The sequence below is a fragment of the Girardinichthys multiradiatus genome, chromosome 18 (assembly GCF_021462225.1).
Source record: "Girardinichthys multiradiatus isolate DD_20200921_A chromosome 18, DD_fGirMul_XY1, whole genome shotgun sequence".
NCBI classification, from domain to species: domain Eukaryota; kingdom Metazoa; phylum Chordata; class Actinopteri; order Cyprinodontiformes; family Goodeidae; genus Girardinichthys; species Girardinichthys multiradiatus.
The window spans coordinates 31539295-31564235 of NC_061810.1; the positions used below are offsets into that span (position 1 = coordinate 31539295).

The 24941-nt window shown below is 38.7% G+C and overlaps 1 protein-coding gene across 1 annotated transcript in view; it reads left to right on the forward strand.

Moving 5' to 3' along the window:
- Positions 1-24941, forward strand: part of LOC124884088 (protocadherin-16-like) — a 114536-nt gene that overhangs the window by 72597 nt on the left and 16998 nt on the right. Inside the window, exons 3-10 of the mRNA XM_047391718.1 lie at positions 12468-12656; positions 14689-14920; positions 15012-15248; positions 15369-16397; positions 18421-18608; positions 18681-18777; positions 21914-22071; positions 23316-24165. Of these exons, the coding sequence (XP_047247674.1) occupies positions 12468-12656; positions 14689-14920; positions 15012-15248; positions 15369-16397; positions 18421-18608; positions 18681-18777; positions 21914-22071; positions 23316-24165 (2980 nt within the window). The remainder of the gene's footprint in view (positions 1-12467; positions 12657-14688; positions 14921-15011; positions 15249-15368; positions 16398-18420; positions 18609-18680; positions 18778-21913; positions 22072-23315; positions 24166-24941) is intronic.

Genomic DNA, 24941 nt, shown 5'->3' on the forward strand with positions numbered 1-24941 from the left:
ATGAGTTCAGTGTACTCTAATGGCCTCCACAGTGAATGGTTTTCAGTACAGTAAGCATCCTTGGGAAGTGGGAGAAGTAGAAATTAGCAAAATAGATGTACAGTTGACAAATCTGCAGCATCTGTGTGTTGCTGTAATGTAAAAATAGACCCAAATCTCTGAGGAATGTTTCCAACATCTAGTTGAATCTATGCCACAAAGAATTGAAGCAGGTCTGAAGGCAGAAGGGACTCCAAGCTAGTACTAGCATAGTGCATGTTACTAAAGTGGCCAGTGAATGGATGTATTTGCTTCAGGTTCAGGTAGTACAATGTAATATCAAGACCTTCTATTAAAGTCAGTAAAGTGGGCGGCAAAATACCTGCTGTATAAGTCAGTGCATACTGACACTTAATCACTAAAGTTTTAAATATGTCATTAATTGTCAGTCAGTCATTTTCTACCGCTTATTCCATAGTGGGTCACGGGGGAGCTGGTGCCTATCTCCAGCAGTCTATGGGCGAGAGGCGGGGTACACCCTGGACAGGTCGCCAGTCCATCGCAGGGCAACACACAAACAACCATGCACACACTCATTCATACACCTAAGGGCTGAGAGGGGAGACCACTGAGAGACTCATTGAGTTATGGTACCCAGGTACACTCTGATGCTTCATATACATCTGCACTTTGTTTGTGCATGCCGGGCTCAGTAGGCATTCTCCCACCCACTGCAGGCAGCTGTAGCACTTGCCTAATCCACATCAGTGCTCTTGTTTCCCCCATGCTGTGGATGGTTCATATTAGCTCACCTCCCACCTACCCAGTCTCTGCAATTCACTGCCTGCTTTGACTCACCAGACCAGGCCTCAGCACTGCTATTGGATACTGTGAAAGGGATGAGTAGCTGAAACACAGCCAAATAATAGCCTGACAAGGCTGCCTTCTTGGGTGTCTGATATGAGCTTACCTCCCTACAGTCTTTTCAGTAAATCTTGTCAGCAAGCTTCTAACATCAGTACATTTACCAGACTAAACTTTGGGTTTATGGGAGGTACTTTCAACAATGTGCTGTGATCCTTTTTTAAGTGGTAATCATCCTGTCATGTCTGCTCTTTGTTCATGGCCACAAAATTAATATATAAAGTTAAGTATGTTTACTTGATTAAAAAAATTTACTAGTTTAAAATATTAGTCAAACAAAAAAACTGTATAGCAGCTGTAGGCATCCATATTTAAAGCCAATAAAATGTTGGATGTAAGGTCATATGGCAGCAAATATTTTATATATTCAAAATATTTAGTAAAATCATTTATCTTCAGTATAGTCAAAATCTTTATTCCACTAGATAAATATTTGTTGTCTACCTTGAAAAAATATGTGGCTGTTTGTTATTCTGTTTGACCTTTGAAAAACAAAAAGGTTAATGTCTAGAGCAGAAGCGTCTCAGAGGGAACATCTGTCATTCTAGGTGGTCAGGGGTTAATGCCACATCAGCAACACACTTAACATATCCAGTTGGGTTTTTCTCATGTTAATCTTTCTAAGCATTTTAAGACTCTTCTTTACAATTATCATAATTTTTTCTGAGCAAGTGGTTAATATGCAGCAGTCCTGTAGTCTTTTTTTTTTAACCTTTCCCTTCTCCAACCTTTATCCATGGAGTTTTCAATACAGGATCAACAAATCAAACTTTTTTTTTACTGTGTATCTCAGCACATTTTCTTTTTACAAATCTGGTGTTATCAGTTTATGACTCAAGCCAAATGAAAACTGACTTGATTTTGACCAGAATGGTTTGGAAATATTTTAAAGTTTTTGCATTGCAGTCATTTGGATTGTTTCAGTTTTTCCATCTTGAATAATCTGGTCCATGTTTGTAAATATCCAATACCACAGAGTGGTTTTTAGGGCAGTTGCATGTGTGTATCCACTCTTTTTATGCTGTAGGAGATTTTGTTGTCACTATTGTTGGAGTGTGCTTTTTTTTAAGCTGCATTTGTGATTCTAAAGCTAAAAGCTAGTTTTGCATATCTTGTTGAGGTTGCACACTCGCATCCATTCAGATCCACTAGCTTCACCTTTAATATCTTTTCTCTCTGCTCATTTGGTTTTTTTACGGCTACTTTTTTCCTTACAAGGTAAGATGCCTAATGACTTCCAGATGTAAAGTCCTGATGAGAAACAGACACTAGAGTTTTAGAAGAAAGCCTAATGAAAGCTTAAAAATCGCAGACCACCTAACTTTCAGCAACCTGAACTTTAGGATACGTCCTAAATTACAAAAAAATGCCAAGACTATTAAAATTTAAGATATAGATAATATTCGTTTCTTTGCTAGACGTCTTCCTCTTTATTGAAGTACAAGGTTTTGCTAATTTATTTAATAACAAAATGTTTTGGTTTTACTAGAGATGTATAAATATGGAAAATACATAACAATAAATACAAAGATGGGAATGATTTGAGATGGAGTTGTGAATCAATATCCAGTCTTGTGTTGAAAACCCCAGTCACACTTCCCTTTTCATGTAACCAGCATTTGTTTATGATGGGGATTTTATTGAAACATGACTCACAGCGATAATACCAAAAAACAAATTAAGAGATCAGAGATGTCAATTCTCAGTTGGTTCCAATTTCTCTTTAATAACTATAATGAAAGAAGATGAGAACAGCACCTGTGAGTAGTGGATGGATGGATGGATGGATACTGAACAAGTATTTTAAAACCTTTTGCTCAGCACTGTCTTATATTAGTGATTAGTGCACTTAGCTAACGGTGCTAGAACAGCAGCCTCTGTGTGTACTCCTTAGAGCATTTGTGTTTGATTCAGGCCGTGATCCAAATTTGGCCAATTTAGTTGTAAGAAGTCAGGCAGTCAGTTATTTTCTAACGCTTCTTCCATAGTGGGTCGCCAGGAAGCTGGTGCCTATCTCCAGCAATCTATATATGATGTTATAATACATATATATTTTTTCCAATAAGTTTTAAGGCTGGCCTGCAACTATTTCCAAGTCTTTGTTTTTTGCCCAGAGTGTATTTGAGTTTGAGAACCCTGCCTTAGAGATGATAGACCTTTACCTTAACTCAGAGAATTCCTAAAGGCTTCCAACATTTTCCAAATACACCATGTACCATAACCGAAAAAGCTTGAAATCTCAAACAGATAAAACCAAGAAACGTTGCTTTACTCCATCTACTTTTCCTGTTATTTGCTGAAAGTCTTGCTCTCACAGGCTTAATAAATCACACACATGCCTCAACATATCACAGAAAAATACAGTTTCTTACTAAGTAGCTTGTAACATATTTGTGCTTCCTCAGACTTAATTTTTAACACATCACTGATACTGAAAATAGATTATAGTGTGCCGTCTTTCAAAGGCATTTTGCTGTTTTAGATTTTTTTCTTAATACAAAAAAGAAAGTATATTATTGCTTTTACTATGTCCTAAAATTTGTTAAATCAAACCTCAAGTTTGCAAAAACTACACACACCACCAATTTTACTGTTATGTATTATACAAATATGCAGTTATTGTAGAAAAATCTCTAAAAAGGTAAATTTGAAAATCGTAGATACTTACGAAATAAGAAAACCCCTAGCATTTAAACAAGGTGCCCTTTAGTTTTACTTTGACTGTAAAGCTAAGAGTTTGTATAGTCAAGATCTTAAAGTTGGCAAGACATTAGGGGATTTATGTGCAGAAGGAGAGAAAAAGAATTTCTTTGACAACTTAAAAGTAGTTCTTCAGCACATTGACTTGAACTCTGTCTGAGGTAAGAAATACAGAAACTCTGTTATGATTTTCTCCAGCAGTGTGCTGGTTACAGAGAACAATGTATGGCAGGGAAGAGCTGCAAATCTTATACTTTCTCAAGTGAGCAGCTGCAAGTTACTATATATTACCAAACTTTTGTTCCGCTGCCAGAGTTTTGGACTGAACACCGTTTTAACCTGTTATCCTTAACCTGCTTTCTCCATGTTTACATAAATGTGTTACTTCTTGTACATAACGATGTAAAATCCCACTTCAGGGGTCCATTGTTGACTTGATATTAAAACATTTCTTTTTCCTGTTTTTGTCAGGAAGCAGCATAATTTATTCTGGGGAACAACTGATCCAGTTCTATGGACTGTAGGAACTGCTGCAGTGAAAAGTACATGTTGCTATGCACAGCTTTTCTGTAGGCAGCCAAATGTTACTCTGTCTAACTGAGCATCTACTTTGTGTCAAGATGTGAACATTTAGCCACAAGTATTAAATGTTGTCATGTTTACCCTGCAGCATGTGCGGCATATTTTATTAGTGTACATCTGCAGTTCATGTCTGCTTAAATCATTACTGTGACAGTTGGAACCTATTTTCACAGTGAAAGAGTTCTGGAGGATACAATTGGCAACTGGTACGTCTTTTAAAATTCTGTGTGATTAAGATAGTTATTGACTTTGACAGTTATACTGTGCTTCATGGGGATACCCTAATTCACCAAAATGCACAGAGAATTAACTTGTTAAATTTGGAATAGATTGTTTATGTTACAGTCATGCAGGGATTCTGACGGATGTTTTTGCGTTTTGCAATATGTAATTTGTGCCAGTGCTGCTGTCCTTGCATAGATATTGAGGTTTCTTACAACGTAATTTGTTTTAAAGGATATTACTCTGAAATAAATAGTTACTGTGATTTTTCAGATTTCAGAATGTTTCTTCTTTGATAGAATTTGCTTGGCATGCCTTGCAAGAGAGATCAACCCCCAACTAACAGCATTATTTCAGTAAATCAGTGAAGTGTAAGCTTGGTGCTGTGCATCAGTGCACTGACCCCATGTTTGGCCCTTTGAACTTCAGTTTAGGTCAACATTTAGCCTCTTCCAACACATGCAAATGATAAGGTATCCTTGACAGTTGGCTGTGTCCTGGTTCCATGAAATTCACTGTGGATATTTATGGTCCCCAGGGGTAAATCATGCTGTTTTGCATTATCCCTGCCCTTCCTATGAACTGTTGTTTAAACTGGTTCTTAACCTATTTAAAGTCTGACTATTATTAAAACCAAAAGATCTGAGTCAAATTTGAAAAGTATTAATAACGTTAACAGAAAGTTTCTAACTTTTTCCTGCAACACTTTTCAAAAGCATGCCACTGGATTTTGTTGTAGTACATTGGGGTTTCTGTTCTGACTTTGGGTTCATTTAATTTATATAGCACCAACTCACAACAAATGTCAGCTCAATGCACAAATTTAATCATATTTAATTATCATATAATCAGACTCTGGTCCAAAGTAGACAGACATCTCAGGGCACATTTTAAGTCCCACGGTCACAGAACCAGCTAGTATTTTAAAAATTCTTAAGATCCAGGTCCAATTACACACAGTCCAGTATAATCTACCTTCAGAACTCATTTTATAACCTCAACAAGTTAAATATTACTTTGTCAAAGTAAATTGGTATTTTCCAGGTGTCAAAATAAGGTGAGATCTTTCCATGCAATCCATGCAACATTTAGTAACTGCTCAAAGTTAACTCCATAAAAGTTACAATAAATATCCTTATATCCTTATGTGTAATCCATACAATAATTATTCAAATATGACTGCGGTGGGCTACTCAGTCGTCCAGACCTCCAGTTGAAGAAGGGCGAGACTTTTGTATGAAGGCTGTCAGAGGCTAGGCGAGTCATTTCCCGACACCAGCTTAAACAGAACTTTCAGTAAACCTGCTTAGTAAGATCTTTCAGGTTTAGGGAAGTCCGGACCCGTTGGATGGAGAGCTGGATTGAGCAATCCCTTTAGACATAGGGAAGTAGGAGGGAGGGGTTAGCTCATCGGACAACGAAACAGCTCCGGAATATGACTTTAGTGCTTTGGCACAAAATTTACATAATTACATAAATATTCAAAGCCATCATACATTATATGGTACGCTTCAGTTATTGAAAACAGGTTTTAGCTAATTATTGAAATTTCTTTTTCAAGCCAAATCTTTTTAAATATGTACTGTACATTACCATGATGTAGAAGCTGGTAGTGGATAAAATAACAAAAAGGTTTAAATTTTAAACACCTAAACATAAAAGTTTAAGATAGGAATCAGTTTCCAGATTGGAAGTTATTCACAGGTCTGCGGGAAAGAGTACATTTCTAGGGATAAAGTCCTCATAGGGCTTAATGCTTACCCGCATTGTGGGGGTATGGTTTTGTTATTACAATGTATATATATATATACAATTATAATATAACATATAATTACACCCGAATTCCTCAGTCACAGCTCTATATCTCAGAACAAGTGAATGCTGCCAGTTATCTCTAAAATAAAAGAATGAATATACACATTTAAGTCATGGTTAACTATATTTTAGGACTTAGTAACAAAAATCTAGGCCCATTTAGGACTTTGAGGAGCTAAAACTATTATGGCCTCTTAAAACATTCAGAAATCATAAGAACAATGCATTCAAATTTATTGCCGATTGGGAATAAAGTTATTTATCTAAGGAACTCCAGCAAATTCCATTGAGTGATTGACTTTTCCGTAATCTCTCATCCTGAGCAAGCCTGAAGTAACAGTGGAACGGGACAACTCCCTTTTAACAGAAAGTAACCTCCATAAGAATCTGGTTCATTATGAGCGACTATCTGCTGCCATCACCAAGTGTTTTAACAACAGGAAGCAGGCACAGAAAAAGCACAGAAGGGCTGGGCCCAGATTACTTTCTATGGAATGAAAAACAAAGAATACACAATGTACTTTGTCAATAACCCAGTTTCTTCCAGGAAAGCTGCACAGCCAAACATAGAAGTACCAGGCCAGGTGTACATTGTATAGAAATAACAAACGGAGAACAGAAAATTAAAAATGAATGGCAGCAATATTTGCTAAGAAAGCATAAATGAAAAGTAGCAAAAGTGGTCAATGAGCCTTCCATCAGCATCAAGGTGAGTAGTACTGTAACATATGTCATGTTTTATGCTCTACATCTTTTAAATTTTAACCACAACCTGAAACTTTTTTTCACAAAGTAGACCCAAACATCTCAGAGCAAATTTGACATCACACTCTTATTCAATGTCCTGATGTCCTGTTGTAACCAACCAAATATTTCACATATGGTTGGTCTGAATACAAACAATACTGCTTGAGCTTCAAACATGTGTTATTTTGACATATGTCAACAGCTGTGTGGGCTTCTTCCTTCCACCGGCACATTGTGGTCTCTGACCAGCTCTTTCGTGTGGTTTTGAACATTTCTGAGCCACGCATCTCCCCTGCTTTAGCATGTAGTGAAAGAGGCCTTGAGGGGAGGCATTGGGCTGATTTTCTTCACATCTGCTTTCTTCTGAAGTGATGCCAGGACAAAAGACAGAGAAGGAGTGAGCATGGCTTTACACCAGCTGTGACATCTCAAAGCATCTCTCACTCCAGACTTTTACAACTCACCCACTTGTTTGATTTCCTTGAGCCTACGCCTTCATCTTTGTCCTTGCTGTCTTTTAATGATCTGTGTATCATCAGTGTTTTGCTGACTGTGATTAGTCTTGAACTACAGTGGTCCTGCTGTTATAGTGGTTTGTCGCATCACAAAATTTTCTTCTTCACCGGTGTTGTGTATTTTGTCTCATTGCTGTGAATTCAAGAAATGTTTTTATTTTGACGTCATCCAACCATAGAATTAACCTGCTCCTGGTATTTTGCTGCACAGTCGACATGAGGCTGAAATGAGGAATCGCTTTTTTTCCTGTGTTTGTGTCTGTCCCATACATCTAAGGTGCATTCACTAGACATGTGCATGCGAAGTAAATGAGGGAAATAAGGTTATGCTGCAGTGTAGTTGCTTTTTCCACTGAAACGGGAATGCAAAAGTCCTATTGGTTTATTAATGGCATCAAATGTGACAGTTTCTTTATGAAATTCATATCAAAAGACAAAATCCACCATAATCCAGGCCTTTTTTAAAACTATTTTAAGAACCGGCCTTACCTTATGGGCCCGAAAACTAAAGAAAAACTGAAAGCCTACAGATCATTGTTCCATTGAGACACATTATAGAAAAACATGTTGAGGTGTACTGCGAGCTGAAAGTCATCTTCTATTTATTGGACAGTCAATCAAAAATTCCTGTCTGGAGGTTCTTTGAATATGATTCTACAACCATGAAGTACCCCACTTATCTTTAGATTTCCACCAACTTGAGTTATGAAAGACTTAAATAAACATTGCCTTTTCCCCGCTGATAAGACAGCCCCATCATGCCTCACTCACAGGCATGAAGTGTAGGGAGAATACTTCTGGCTGCTGCAGATGAGCTAGGGTTACTTTCTGCTTTCAAACATTTAATCCAGTGAAAACACACTTTGTGTAATACCTATACTGTGCCAAGGAAGCATTAGGAACTCTTTTGGACATTGAAACTGTCTTCATACCTATGTCAAGTTAAACAGCAATGTTTACTTTGACAATGGTTGTAGTCTTGGTTTTGAGCTAAATAACTTTAACTCCTTTATCAGGAGTAAATTCAATATTCATCTGAGCTAATGATGGCTCTCTAATTGCCAAGTCTGAACTGCAAAAGAACTACCGTAAATTTCGGATTACAGAGTGCACCTGATTAAAAGCCGCATGCTCTAATTTTAGAAAGAAAACCAATTTTGTACTTGTACAGGCCGCACCGGATGTTAACCCGCGGGTGTCCCACATTGTAATATGATTTACACAGAAAGATGTTACACATGAGGAATTTTTTAACTTTTAACTTAATCCGTATGGTAATATAAACAAATGTATATTACAAATGCTTTTTTTCGGACAGTGGGTGTAACACAGCTACCTTTAAATATACGTACGTTATCAGTAACACACAAATTTCGTTGCTTATGCTTTTTCACTGAACAGTGCACGAACAACATTCCAATATCTCCTAACTGATATACACTGCAGCCTACCAGGTCAAAAGTCATTGATCGCCTTCTTCATCTTCTTCCTGCGCACTAAATCATCAAACTCCTGTTCTTTAGTGTCCGAATTGAACAGCCTCAGGATCTCGTCACTCACTTCAGCCTCTTCATTGATGCTCTCACTTGAGCGTCCCCTTAATCACGCAGTCGTCCAGCCTTTCGAAACCTGCTGGTGATTTTCCATGTTGATGAGGGTGAATATAAATGTCTGATTTACAATACCGGTAATTGAATTGTGAAAGTGTTCGTGATTAATCGCACAAGTTCATTGGAACTGGAGGATGGATACATAATGTGTTTTTCTCTAAAATATTTATTTCTAAACATTGGGCGTCTACAGGGTGCGGGCTGAGGACAAAATGCTTTCTGGGTATTATTTAAGATGAAGTTGAGTTATCAGAAAAGGAAACTGTGACTTTTTCTGGATGAATTGTTGTTTCTATATAGAACTAATACACCATCATACTACGACAGCACCTCTGAACCTTTGAAGGGAACTTATTGAGATACCCTCATAACATAGAGATCATGTGGCACTGGCAGAATATCTTTAAGGCAGATGAAGAATAAAGTTAAAATGGTTTTTGTTAACAAAAAAGTCAGCCAATTGTACAACAATGACAACAAAACGATGTCTGGGACAACAAAACGATGTCTGGAATGCATAAAAGCCCTGGACATTTGTATTTGTTGGACCTTGACAGGTGTGTGGTCATGTAGTTCAACTGGTTAAGACACTGGACTTGTAATTTAGGGCTCCTGTGTTCGATCACAGAGTTTTTAGCTTTTTTCTAATGGTGATTTACTAGTGGTCTATGTTTAGACCTAATTTAGACATCTAAAAGTGCATTCAGATTTAGACCTAATGTATCCTGATTTTAGCCCACTATTGACAATTTAAACATTGTTTTGATGTATCTGTAAGCATATAATACTCTCCTGGATATTTCTAGCAAACTCCGCTTAATCACATGAAGACTTTATGAAATCCTGTTTCATCTGCTTAGATTTTCTTACTTATGCTTAATTTTTGTATCACATCTTCTGAAAAAATCTTAATGCCAGAGGTTAATTTTCAAGTTGCACTCTCACTCTTATACTTTGTGGTTTGGAAATGTTAATTCTTATTTTAATTTGCTTATGGCCCCTTGTGTGCTTTCAAAAGGGTAGTTGGCAGATTATCTCCTAGACAGAGAAATTCTCAGTGTTCCAGTAAGATGACATTAAGATGCTGCTATTAAACTCTAAATACGAGAGCTGATCTTTTAGTCTCAACAGAACCCAAAATAACTGCTTCAGAAAATGTACTTGTACTTCATGCAAAAGTTATTAAGTGATTTATATTAAATTTGCTTCTTCAACACTAAACTAATGGAAAACATAGTTTTCTGCTTTTTAAATCATAAAACCAAATCACCTACGCTGTTGCTTATTGGAAAAACATAAAATTACTTTCATTTTTACCCTTTGTAATCATTCACTGACTTTTGTTTGTAACTGAATAGTGGGCAAGTATTTCTAAAGCAAAAACAATTTATAGCTTAAACCTTTATGTCTAAAATTGTCCTCAGAGTAAATCGCAAAAACTATTAAAAGAAGACCAACTGGAAATAGGTAATCTTTGTATTTTTTCCCCTGCTCAACTTTTAGTATGAAATTAGGAGAACGTTCAGGTGTTAATGTACTTCATGTACAGTAGGTTCTTTAAAAATTCATCCTTTGAGCAAAATTTTGTTGTAAAGACAATGAAAAAACCAACATTGTCTTCCATGCAAACAAGGTGAAAATATGGGTAAAAAGTGAAATGATGAATCATCTTTCTCAGCCCTTACATTTCTAAGATGGGATGAGCTAAGGGAAACTGCTTCATAGTCTTTTTTAGAGGCATATTAAACAAAGGGGAAGAAGCTATGCTTGCAAATACAGTCACAAATACTTTTAATTACACAGCAGTCACTAATGTCTTGCCTGAAGTTAAACTTGTTTGGTATCACTTTTAATTGTTTGTAATAAGCTTAAAAATATTCCTCAATTTAAAATATAAATGATACGTTTTTAGAAGGTGTGCTTTTTATGTGTTAGAAATCAGTGAGAACTTATGATGGAGTATGATGGAGTATCCAACAGAATTATCTGGTCTGAAAAAGGCAAGGACTGGCCAACCTGAAAGAGCCAGTGAAATATGTTGATGTATGTCCAGTGTTTGGAGGGTCCATTTATCGTATGGGAGTATTCTCATATAGCTCATTGTCTGCTATGAAAAAGGACAGCGTTTTCAGACTCATCTTTGTAAAAAACTGTTGTCTAAGTACTGGCTTGTCTGTCTCATCAAGATTCAGGCATTAATACTAAAATGCTCCCCCATGTGTGTTTTTTTTTTAAATACCCTTCCCATTACCTACGGACACAAACAATCACATTCTCCAAAATACAATAAAATATTGAAGTCAGCTGCAGCCTCCCTACATCTTAAAAAATGGAGTAGCCTTCTTGCATTGCGCTCGGTTTCCTCTTTCCTCATGTGGTTTATTATTCTTCTCTTCGGGTTGCGCTGCTGCCAGCTTTACAACTCTCTCACTCCTACACACCACTCACTCTCTGTTAGGAGTTACATTCAAGAGTGTGGGCCATGCTCTCTGCTGAGCCCCCGTCTGCCATCTGCTCAGGAAAGAGATGGAGGCTCAATGAGTGTAGCCAAACTCATCACCTCGAATGAATGATTTCCAACTACTCAGTCATTCCAACGCCATCTTAAATACAAAATAAATGTTAACGTTTGATGATAAGCACGGGTTGCCTTATTTTTCTTGGCAGTGCTCTTGACGAGTGTGCCACCGAGAGCCGGAGCACCCAAGCATTTCTTCCCATTAATGTTTTCCTCAAAAGCTCCATTTATAAAACATGGAAGGAAGGTGAAATCTAATCAACTTGTGAGGTTTACCCCTGAAGTAATCTAGAGTCCACACTTGCTAACAATTACACCACCGATGCCCAGAGGCCTGATCTGATTGGTCTGTTTACCTTTTGCTGTCCTGGGAGATCCTGCAGTAATTAAATCCACTTCCTGGCTGACAGTTTGTGAACTAGTGATTCCATCTCTGTAGATGTGCAGAATTAATAAAACCACTCATAATGTATCGTAACTTGCCCAGCCACCCCTATCGCCATCCCTTTCAGAAAGACACCACTCATGCATGCATGAAGCAGGCTGTATTTCCTGTTGGCAGTTTTCTCTGAGAGCCCGTTGAAGTCCACCAACATTCTGCCAAAAATGTTCTTTTCCTCAGACACATATTCTGCCAAAAGTCCTGTTTGGCTTACATAAACGGCAGAGAGTGTCCAAAGATGCTTTCAAAGGCTCCTGGTGTCATGCTCCTGTTTTTTACTGGCCATCCCACTTGCATCCTGCTATATTAAAATGTTTTAAATATGTTGCCATTTTAGTGTAGCTTAAATGTGCTAATGTTAATGTGCCAAGGATTTGCAATCCTTAACCACTGATATGTTTTCGTTGCTGTAGGTGACTGCGACAGATGCAGATGGTGGCTCCTTTGGCTCGGTGTCCTACTCTTTCAGCTCTGGCAGTAACAGTGCTGTTCCCTCTCAGTTTACCATTGGCAAACAGACGGGCCAGATCTGCACGAACGCTGCACTAGACAGGGATCAAGGGCCGGACAGTTTCGACTTTACTGTAACTGCAGTAGACGGGGTAAGCCACTGTCCTTTGAAATTATGCTTAATATGAATCCTCTGAGTCACATTGTAATCCTATAAACACAGCAGCCATGCTTTTTTACTGACAGGAGAGCAAAGACAGAACCAGCAATGCAAAAAATAAAAAAGGAGAAAAAACTCTGAAGTCAACTGCCAAGTAAAAAGTAAAAGTCTGAAAAGCTCTCCATGGTAGGTAGGCTTGCTCAACCATCCTGTTCGCCGGCTGCCAAAAAATACTTAAAGATGGAAAGGTTTAAAATGAAGGAAAATGACTATGGGTATGTTAAAGCAATCAGATGGAGAAATACCTCAACTGTCAGGGAGTAATACTTTAACAAGCTGGACTGCCACCTCCTTCGGTTTTGCCACCTGGTCCAAGTGAAATGCATGCATTGTATTCTTTTCAAAGAAAAATCCAATGAAATATTCTCAGGTGTCTTAGAAACAGACAACCAACATGGATCACGAAGTATTTCCCTTTCCCAAAGGAAGCTATTAATATGTGTACGTTCACAAATCTGTTTATTTGAGTCATGTTGAAGTCTACCATTTTAATATAACTCCTGTCTCAACAATGTCATAGTAGTTGATGCAGGTTTATGCTGTTTTATGAAACTTTTAACCATCATCAAGTTTGCGTTGCATTGCATTGCGCTACCATTAGTGTTCCTTTGTGATACTGAGAACAGAACATGTAAAATAAAAATGTTAGGATTAAGAGTTTCATAGTGATTCGCAGACCGTGCGAGTACTTCAGTAGAGCAGTCATAATAAAATGCAATTTTTGCATGAATTCTAGATGGATCTGCTATGTGTTAACTGCTTGCATCATACAAATTTGATCCATTAAGATTGAAGATGAAAATTACATCTGCGAATGAGCTTCAAGAAGGCAGTCATTCATGCTGTATTTTCAAAAATGAACTCCTACTGTTTGGAAAGAGAACCACAACATGCAAAACAAAAATAAACCTTGAAAGTGTTTTTAAAACCTCATCAGTCCAGCCAAGTTAATTAATCTTGATCATGTGATCAACTATTATTCCAGAAGAAACAATTAATTGTATGACATGTAGGTTGTATTTTATGCTCACCAATGTGCAGTTTTATGTGTTTTATTTCAATGATTCACAATTATTTTGTGGATCATTACTTACTGTTTTATTGTTTTAGATGCTATTTAAAAATAAAGGTATCCTGTGGATATCGGTTTAAATTTCCACACTTTGGCAGAAGTCCCGACTTTGTAAGGTTACATTTTTATTTTTTTCAGTTCATAAGCTACTAAGTATACTGTTCTGCTCGGTCACTCATAGTGGAATAGCTTTACATGTGCGTGTTTCACACAGGACAATAATTGATGGCACACCTACTTAACTATAATCTATCATATAAATATTCATCATCTTCTCTGCAAACCTGACTACAGGTTAAAGGTTCATAAATATCATGTTTGCAAGCACAATATTTTTAGGATTGAAGTTCTACAGCAGGTAAGGTAAAAGTAATGTGCTGCTTCACAGCACAGAAAAACTGTTTTGTAAAGTTTCAAAGCATGAGAATCAATACGACAGCATATAGAGAATACAAAAAGTCTGCATCAAGTCATGTATGTAAATCTGTTAGTGTTATTCAGTTTGTTGTTTTATAATTTGTTGTAATTTTTGGAAGATTTTCTGATGTTTTTGTTGCTTTCCTTATGGTCTATGAATAAATTACTTTTTCTGTTTTCTGCCATTGTTGCACAACATGGCCTCTAAGCAGCAACACAATATCTGAGTTTGGGTTCTGAAATATAAAAATTAGTTTTGGGAGTATAATAGCCCCAATTGAATCAGTGAATGATGTTGAATAATTTTAAGCATGTACCATTAAACTTTGCATTAAGGGGTTAGAGCCCCTTAACAAAATATTTAATGTGGTGTATGTTTTGTAACAGTCTGATCAGAATCCTGCTTTCAATTGAGTGGTTTTCTGTTCATGGTTTGGTGTATGTGTAACAATAGATCTTTCTGTTTCCTCTGCAGGGTGGACTGAGTTCTGTAGCCTACGTTAAGGTGGACCTGGTTGACATTAATGATAACAGACCCGCTTTCTACCCACTCAATTATGCTGTTAGTTTGAGCACACAGAGTGCCCCTGGGACATCTGTTGTCAGAGTGATGGCCTATGACCCAGACTCAGGCGAGAATGGCAAAATTACTTACAAAACATTACCTGGAGGAGCCTCCCCATATTTTACTCTCAACAAAGACACAGGTTGGAAAAACGACTTCCTTGTTTATGCCAACGCATGGTTTAATTTCCTATAACTATATAAATTAATCTTTTGTTTTTAACCATTTTGTAGGTGTTATCTCCCTGTCTCGGTCGGTCTATGGGAAAGCCAACTCTGTTATTCCCATGGTTATCTCTGCTCAAGATGGTGGTGGTTTCTTGGCCTTAGACAATGCAATGGTCAACATTAGTGTGGTGGCAGGATTGGTGGCACCACCTGTATTTGAACATACTCAGTACTACTTTACTGTATCAGAGGATGCCCTGCGTGGGACAGTGGTAGGCATCGTCCAGGCCAACAGTAAGACAGGTGAGGACTATGGAGGCAAGCACTTATCAGAAATCAGCCACTGCTGCAGTATTACATGTTGGATAATTCAATCAGAACTTGAAAGTCAGTTGTTGTTTTGATGTCTTTCTTTCTCCCCAGGCAATTCCAGGGGAATTGCTTACACAATAAGCTCTGGGGACCCAGCAGGTTACTTCACTGTGGATTCTGACACTGGAGCCTTAAGGACCAGTCTGCCTCTGGATCATGAAGCCCAGCCAGTTCTTGATTTAGAAGTGCAGGCCCGCAGCGGCAACCCTCCAGCATTTGGGCAGACCCGTGTACACATCAGCATCGCAGACATCAATGACAACCCTCCTGTGTTTTTGCCCTCATCCTCAGAGTCCCTGCTGCTGCCAGAAAACACAGAAATGGGCACAGTGGTATATCGGATTCAGGCAGAGGACAGAGACTCAGGATTCAATGGGCAGCTTAGCTTTGATCTTTCCTCTCCAAGTGGAGTCCAGAGGATTTTCACCGTAGAGCGCAGCACTGGAGAGATTCGATTGGTTGGGAGCTTGTGCTATGAAACTAACCCCCGTTATGACCTCTTGGTGACTACCAGAGATAAAGGCGTGCCCCAGCTTAGTGCCACCCTTATGCTTGTGGTTCATGTGCAAGCAGAGAATGACCAGGGTCCTGTGTTTGATACTCTCACCTACCGAGTGGAACTAAAAGAAGGAACGCCAATAAACACTCGCTTCCTGCAAGTCAGAGCTATGAGCAGAGAGATCCCAGGCTCAGGTCATCTGAGCCCGCTGATTTATCACCTTCGTCCAGATGGAGATGCTGCAGGATTCGGCATTGCTGCGGACAGTGGCTGGCTGTTTGTAAAGAGTTCCCTAGACAGGGAGCAGAAGGACATGTATCTTTTAACAGTGCTAGCCAGTGTGACCCACGGAGGGTTAAAGAAAACGGGGAGCGCCACAGTGCGCATATCTGTGACAGATGAGAATGACAATGGTCCACAGCTCGCCCAGCAGAGAGTTTTCATGGCTGTGAGAGAGAATCTGCCTGCAGGAACAGGTTTTGGTCACATGTTGGCCACAGACAGGGACAGCGGGTCCAATGGACGCCTTAGCTACCGCTTCATGCATACTGACCGCCACTTCCAGATAAACACCAACACAGGTTTGCAAAAAACTTATGCAGTCAATTAGAGGACTGTTTAAACTACAACTGAGGATTGCTTGGGTTTACCTCAGGATATATAAAAGGGGAGTCTGTATATTGATGCAAACATCAGTCAGTGATAAAAAAAAAAAAAAAAATATGAACTAGAAAAAATTTACAGTTAGTTCTAATACAGAATGTTAGGTGTATTCTTGAATATGTAGAACATTTATTTGGTTCAGTATATACAGGGGTTGGACAATGAAACTGAAACACCTGGTTTTAGACCACAATAATTTATTAGTATGATGTAGGGCCTCCTTTTGTGGCCAATACAGTGTCAATTCGTCTTGGGAATGACATATACAAGTCCTGCACAGTGGTCAGAGGGATTATAAGCCATTCTTCTTGCAGGATAGTGGGCAGGTCACTATGTGATACTGGTGGAGGAAAACGTTTCCTGACTCGCTCCTCCAAAACACCCCAAAGTGGCTCAATAATATTTAGATCTGGTGACTGTGCAGGCCATGGGAGATGTTCAACTTCACTTTCATGTTCATCAAACCAATCTTTCATCAGTCTTGCTGTGTGTATTGGTGCATTGTCATCCTGATACACGGCACCGTCTTCAGGATACAATGTTTGAACCATTGGATGCACATGGTCCTCAAGAATGGTTTGGTAGTCCTTGGTAGTGACGCGCCAATCTAGCACAAGTATTGGGCCAAGGGAATGCCATGATATGGCAGCCCAAACCATCACTGATCCACCCCTATGCTTTACTCTGGGCATGCAACAGTCTGGGTGGTACGCTTCTTTGGGGCTTCTCCACACCGTAACTCTCCCGGATGTGGGGAAAACAGTAAAGGTGGACTCATCAGAGAACAATACATGTTTCACATTGTCCACAGCCCAAGATTTGTGCTCCTTGCACCATTGAAACCAATGTTTGGCATTGGCATGAGTGACCAAAGGTTCGGCTATAGCAGCCCGGCCGTGTATATTAACCCTGTGGAGCTCCCGACGGACAGTTCTGGTGGAAACAGGAGAGTTGAGGTGCACATTTAATTCTGCCATGATTTGGGCAGCCGTGGTTTTATGTTTTTTGGATACAATCTGGGTTAGCACCCGAACATCCCTTTCAGACAGCTTCCTCTTGCGTCCACAGTTAATCCTGTTGGATGTGGTTGGTCCTTCTTGGTGGTATGCTGACATTACCCTGGATACCGTGGCTCTTGATACATCACAAAGACTTGCTGTCTTGGTCACAGATGCGCCAGCAAGACGTGCACCAACAATTTGTCCTCTTTTGAACTCTGGTATGTCACCCATAATGTTGTGTGCATTTCAATATTTTGAGCAAAACTGTGCTCTTACCCTGGTAATTGAACCTTCACACAATGCTCTTACTGGTGCAATGTGCAATCGATGAAGACTGGCTACCAGGCTGGTCCAATTTAGCCATGAAACCTCCCACACTAAAATGACAGGTTTTTCAGTTTCATTGTCCAACCCCTGTATATTACAGCCGTTTTTAGTCTAAGTTAAAACTGAAATGAAATAAATGGCTCTTTCAATGTTGTGAATTTTTTGAGTTCCTTTGGGAAAAAACAATGTTTAGTCAACTAAAATGTTTTGAGTAATGTTTTAAAGATGAGAACACAGGAGGGTTGCCTCCTGATCATGGTCATAAATAAGTTAAGATAATAGTTACTGCAGCATAGAGTATCTTTCTGGGCTCTAATTGGCCCATTGAGCTTGCTGATCTTGGAGTAGAGACTGATGCTCTGATTTATGATCAGTCTATGGCTTAGTTATGCGCCTCTACAGCACCTGCCAATCCTTATCCACATAGATGTGACTGTGTGCGTGTGTGTGTGTGTGTGTGTGTGTGCGAATGCATAAATTTGCATGCTGTGTATGTCTGTTACTCCTGAGTGTCATTGATAAAAGCTTGCTAACTGCTAAGTCTCTCATCAATATTCCACTGTGTTAGTCTTCCTGCATAAACTCTCTTTCATCCATCCCCTTTCCTCCCCAGGTGAAATCAGTACAAGGATGATTCTTGACAGAGAGCAGCAGTCAAGTTATCAGCTGATGGTGGTGGTACAAGATGGAGGGTCACCCCCTCATTCTGCGACAGGCACTGTCTTTATTACTGTACTCGATGACAACGACAACAACCCAGCTTTCATCCACAGTCAATTGGGCAAAAATATCATCATCCAGGTGATGTCATTAGACCAGGGGAATGGATGGGCAAAAAAGGGAAAAAATCTTATGTTTGCTTTTAACCAATAGGTGACAGAAGGTCAGTCTGTTGGTACTGTGCTGGGAACACTGCAAGCCAAAGACCCAGATGAAGGAGAGAACGGCACAATAGTCTACTCCTTGTCAGGTACATTATGCATAATATATAGTTAATCATCTGTGCAGTGATTTATGTATGAACAATAAGTTTACATAATGTGTTTAATAAATCCATGAACTGTGTGAAGTTCATTTAATTTTAAGTTACACATTTGATTCTGCTTCAACACATGTAAAACCTTCCAAAAAGGTGAAATGTGACAAGTTTGGGTTTAATAATAGGGTAAAAATAAATGAATAAATAAAGCCAAAAAAAAAACCAAATGCCTTCAACAAGTGATACTTATTATAATAATAAAAATTAAAAGGGAGAATTTCCAGTTTGCCAACAAATGTGTGAGATGTTTTCTCCAACAAAGGGATTTGCATACTGGAGGAATTTGGGCAAATTCCATTTGGAGAAGGTGGGAGGGAGCTTAAACTGGACAATCTCTGATCCCTCAAATGGCACTGTATCAAGTACCATCATGTGTCAGTTGTTGGTGCGGCCATCTGGGCATGGGGAAAGTTTAGGAAAACGTCTCGTAGTACGATACGCAATTACATTCTCAACTTTCATTGTGTTGTGCAATGGCCAAACCTTGTGTTAACCTTGTCTAAAGGCAGCATCATCTTCTCAGTGAGCAAATGAATCTTAGATTGACCTTCGCACAATGGAAAAGTGGTTTGTGGTTAGAGGAATCAGTATTCCAGATTTCTTTTTGGAATAAATGGACACAGTGTTTTCTATGCCAAAGAAGAAAAGGACTGTCCAGCCTGTTATTAGCAACAGGTTCAGCAGCCAAACTTTATGATAGATAGGTATGGATTTTGCATCAGCTGCCCATGGAAAAGTTATTTACACGTTAAATATGATACATTAAAGCAGAAAGGTACACTGAGATTTTAGAAAAAGTACTACTTTCATTAGAACTACCTACATTTTGTAAATTGTTTAAATTACCCTACTCAGTTGCACATTTCTGTACAGTATTATTTTCTTTTGTTGTAAACTTGCCCTTACTGTAAAGTCTCTTACTCTTTTTTTTGTTTTTATATTTTAACTCTTTGTGTGATTCTGCATGCTTCCATTTGCCTTTCATTTTGTTGCTGATACATCTGAATTTCCCTGCTTAGGGACAAAAAAGGATATTTCTATTCTATTCTATTCTATTCTTTTTTCTTAGCAAGACCACTGTAAAGCAAGTTTTTGCCATACCATACTCTTCTTTAAAGCACTTTACAAACAACAGCAAGGCTGACCAAAGTAATGTACAATAATCAAGTTAAAAATATAAATCACAAAAATTTCATTTTTAAAAATACACATATATAATCCACTGCTGGATTGCCACCACTGGCCCAGCTTGTCCTCAGTAGAGAATGTGTGAAGATTCTTGAAACAAAAAAAGCATGCAAAAAATGCAATGTTATTTTATCACATCCAGGAGGAATGTGATAAAATAACACTTGAAACATCTATGCAGCTGCTTGAATTTCTTGGAGTGTTGGAAAAATGATTCAGAATCCCTTTATTGTCATTGTGCAAAAAAGGCACAACGAAATTTAATTAGTATTATATAAAGTTGTATACATGCACACACACACACACACACACACACACTTATGTATATATATATATATATATATATATATATACACAGACACAGTCATTCATAGCATACATACACATAATATAGATTGAAATAAAAGAGAAACAACCCAAATGTAAAGTTTGATATGTCAGAATATTCCAATTGTATGTATTGATACAGGTTTTGGGACGTGTTGAAAGCCTGAAGTGCAAAACTGAATGTATTTTAACAAATTAAATGAAACAACACAACCGAAAATGTGTTGGTTTCATACTGTATGCTGTGAGAAGTAAAAATCACTGGTTTTATCAGTGCTTTTATTTATTTCATTTTACGGAATGTTGTTCCTCACAGTTGGTGAACAATTGTTTTCTTCAATCTTATAGTTTCTTCTATGTACTCAATTATTTTCACCATCTGTATTTTTTAATTTATTGTACTTGCATAAAAGGCTAGTCGGCTAGTTAGTAGGGGTGTAACAATTCATCCAGCTCACAGGAAGAGACAATACTGGGTTTCCAAGAACAAGATGAGATTTTAACACTATATCTGAGAAAACTAAGAAGCCCAAATTTTTTGTTTACACAGAGTAAATGTTTCCCCAATCATTAACTGTGTTTTAAAGAATCTAAATGGACTAAATATATATAGTATAACACTTTTCTAGTCATACTGACAACACAAAGAGATTTACACTAGAGTTTCATTCACCCAATCACTCTCAGATCTGTAGAGAACTTGGGCTTAAATGATTTGCCAAGGGACACAGCAGGAGGTGGCAGGGGGAAGATGGAATCAAAACCACAACTTTTCAGACAGCAAGACAACCACTCTTCCCATTGAACCACAGCCCAAAATCTAGTTAGACGCTACGAAGCATATTCTAATGTTAGCATAGTTAGCTGCAAATGGCAGCTCACAGTAAGTGTTGTAAGCCAGCTCTTTATTAGCCAACTCTTTCAGTACAACGGTTAATCAAGAAATACTCACCTTCAAAATTTGCATCCCGTACATAGATACAACAGGGTTTCAAGCTTAAAGCACTCACTTGGTGACCTTAAACAGTGATCAGGGGCACAGATCAGGATGGGACTGGTTATGTGAACCTGGCTTGTACTGTTGACTAGGAACGAGACCCAAGGTACAGCCTGAAAATTGAAGTAGATGACACTTTAACAAATAATAGCTTCCACTTCACTTGACACATTTTTTTATTGATCTGATGTAATGTTCAAATCTTAAATGTTGGGTTTTTGTTAGGTATACGCGGAAATATAATGTTTCTCAATTGAGTTACTGAAATAAATTAACTTTTCATTAATATTTGTCAAAATATATTTTTTAATAAGACTGTAAATGAAACAAAACTACCTATTCTCATCACATCCTCACTAGTCCGTCACATTTAAGCATATATGTAAATTCTGTTCGATTTGTAGTAAAACAACAGAGACTGTGGCCATAATAAATTGTCATATTTAATGTCCAAATTAGAAATGGTTGGCTTCATTTTAACACTTCAGGTTTGTGTATTTCGCCCTCCTACACTTATCATCTCTTGTTAAATGTTAAACTTTGCTTCTCTCTAAGGTCCCAGGGCTGAGCGTTTCTCTTTGAACGCAATCACCGGCGAGCTCTACTCATCATCCCCTCTTAGCCACTCAGAACGAGCTGAATACGCTCTGACAGCGACAGCCACTGACAGAGGACTACCCCCGCGTAGTGCCTCCTGCTCTCTCACAATTCAGGTCAGACTCCTACTGGAGCTCAGCCAACGCAAACACTCTCACTACACACCTATTTAATATCAAAGATCGGACCCAGGGCTGAGAGGATCCATGTCTCCGGGCCCCTCAGACTAGCTGCCGACATATCAGCCTCACTTCTGACAAGGTCGCCTCCTACCCTCCTCCCTTTTCTCCTCTTGTGAATTTTCTAAAGGGAAATTTTGATCTAAAATGGAAAAGTGGGTCTAAATTAAATACTCCCAGCTGGCTTATGATGAGGACCAGCTGTAGAATGCTCAGATCAAGGTCATACCCAATGACTTCAACACTTTTTGGTACAGTAGCCCTTTTTACGAAACGTTGCAGAGCTTTACTTACACTCAACAGAAAACACAGCACTGAAGGTATTTAAAGGTAATATATAATATGGACCAGAAATGGAAACAAAGAACAAGTCCTGGAAGGAACTACAATTTATGGGGCCCTGGAAAACTGAACTGGCATATCCATCAAATACCAGTTCAGTTTTTCTTTTTTTTTTGTCCCCAAATATAACATAAAAAACATGAAAGTCATAATTATTAGTTAATTCGATCAAACATTTCTGTGTTTTTCTTGCTTGCTGACACATTTATAAAGCTTTCCGTTAATCGTTCTTCCAAACCTATTTTTTTAACTTCAACTGTTTTTTAGGTAGCACTAGTTGTCCATCTAATGTGGAAATATCAGCGGTTTATTCTAATTGATTTTTAATATTAAAGCTTTTTGGAGTTTATTTACTCAGGAAGCTGGGCTTTTTGAAATCAATTGCGAGATCCAAATAATAAAAAGAACTGCCAATTGATTTTTGCAAAAAAACTGATTAGTAAAGACTGAGTCTCTTTCTTTCTGCTGCTGCTATTTAGTTAAACATGTGCGCTTTAATGCAATGCTTTAATCTTTGAAGAACAAGAAGAAGAGTTTCCCAGTGCTGATGTCGAATCCTTGAACTGTTTCTTTCTTTGATTGTGTTACTTTTATCATCTGTTATTTTTCCTGACCGTAATACAAGTATCTTATTGAAAATGCTTAATAGTAGTAGCTCTTTTATGTATAAAAGAGCTCTTTTGACTGGATTCATTTACTCTCATTGAACACAGTCAGCACAAGGGAGGATTTTGTAAAATCTGCTGTTGTTTGCCCAGGGATCTACATAAACGACGCATCTATTGATCTACTGTTGCTTTGCATTTTAATGAAAATATATTGGTTTTCCTCAATTACAGATTATCAGCAAAAACAGTCAAGCCACTAAGACGAGTTCGCACTCCATGTTATTCAACTCTGTGGAGGAGGAGGCTAGTCCTGGCTCTATTATTGGCTCGGTTCGCCTCCATGACAGAGTAACCACAGAAGAGGGCAAGGTGACCTACTCAGTGATAGGGGGGACTGATCGGGATGGGACTTTTGTTGTGGATCGCCTAACTGGTGATGTGTACCTGGCTCGTCCACTTGACTATGAGCGAGACACACGGTACAGCCTGAAAATCGAAGTGGATGACTTCTCGCAGGTCCCCCCTAGAAGCACACTTGTCAACTTGCACATTGACATAAAAGACAGCAATGACCACTCCCCTGAGTTTGCTGAGGACCCCATCACAATTGTCATCTCTGAGAACATGGAAGCTGGCTCTTCTGTCTATACTTTCCAGGCAACAGATAAGGATGGCAGTGGGCCTAATAGTGAACTAAGATACTCTATTCGCTACCAGTGGCCAACCACCCCTGGCCTTTTGATGCTTGACCCTGCCACTGGTATTCTCTCTTTGGGCCAAAAGCTAGATCATGAGATTACATCCACAATGATCCTGGTTGTCAAGGCGACAGATTCAGCCCAGGATGCCAGCCAGAGGCGTTGGGGTTCTGTCACAGCAAGGATCTATGTAACCGACGAGAATGACAATCCACCGGTGTTCATATCGCCAACAGCTGTCAGTGTCATGGAGGACCAGCCAGTGGGCTTTGTGGTGCTTTTTCTAATGACCAGAGATGCAGATCAAGGGGAGAATGGTAGAGTGACCTACAGAATCCATTCAGGCAACACAGGGGGGACATTTACCCTCAACCCTAACACAGGTACGTTCAGTTAAGTATGGAAGTTAGACACCAAAAGTTTTGGTTTTCCAGGTAAAACTAAAACTGCAATGTCTTCCCTACTATTCTTCCTTTCAGTTTTTTTTTTTTTGCCACAGAGTTAAATTATAAAAAGTAATGTAGTGTGCTGTGCCGCTTTTAACATTGACACCGCTGTCTGGACTGGTGATGCTCCAAAGTTTGCTTAAAGAAGTTACAATTTTGGGATATATAAGGAAGTTTTTGTCATGGCAGTAATGAGGACAAGGACTTTAACGCACAAAACCGTGAATTTTTGACCGCATTGAAGTTAGTTTTAAGTTGGAGATTGTATATTTGTGCACGCGGATTCAGCTGGGTCTTCCTCCCGTTTGACCGGATGCAGCCAGTCGCATTAGGGGCAGATGCTTTCTGCCTGCTCCCTCCTCATACTGGTGCTGGTTCGCTTAAGGACCGTCAATACGTTGCTGAACCAAACACGCTGTGTTATGGTGGTTTTGTTTTGTGTGTTCTGGGAGAAACGTTTGTGCGTCTGAACAGCTGCTTTTATGTGTTATTAAATACAGCGCACCACCTACATGTGATTCAGAAAGCTGGTGTGTCCTTTTAATTCTCTTTCAGCCTGTAGGCATGGTTTATGATTTGTAAATATTAAAATTATATTTCGGTTTGACCCGCTCCGGCCATTGTGGTCCTTAATATGATTGTAGAGTCTTATTAACTTTTCCTTGCACTATCTCAGTGAAAACCTTCTTTTTTGTCCTGGTCTCATGGCCAAT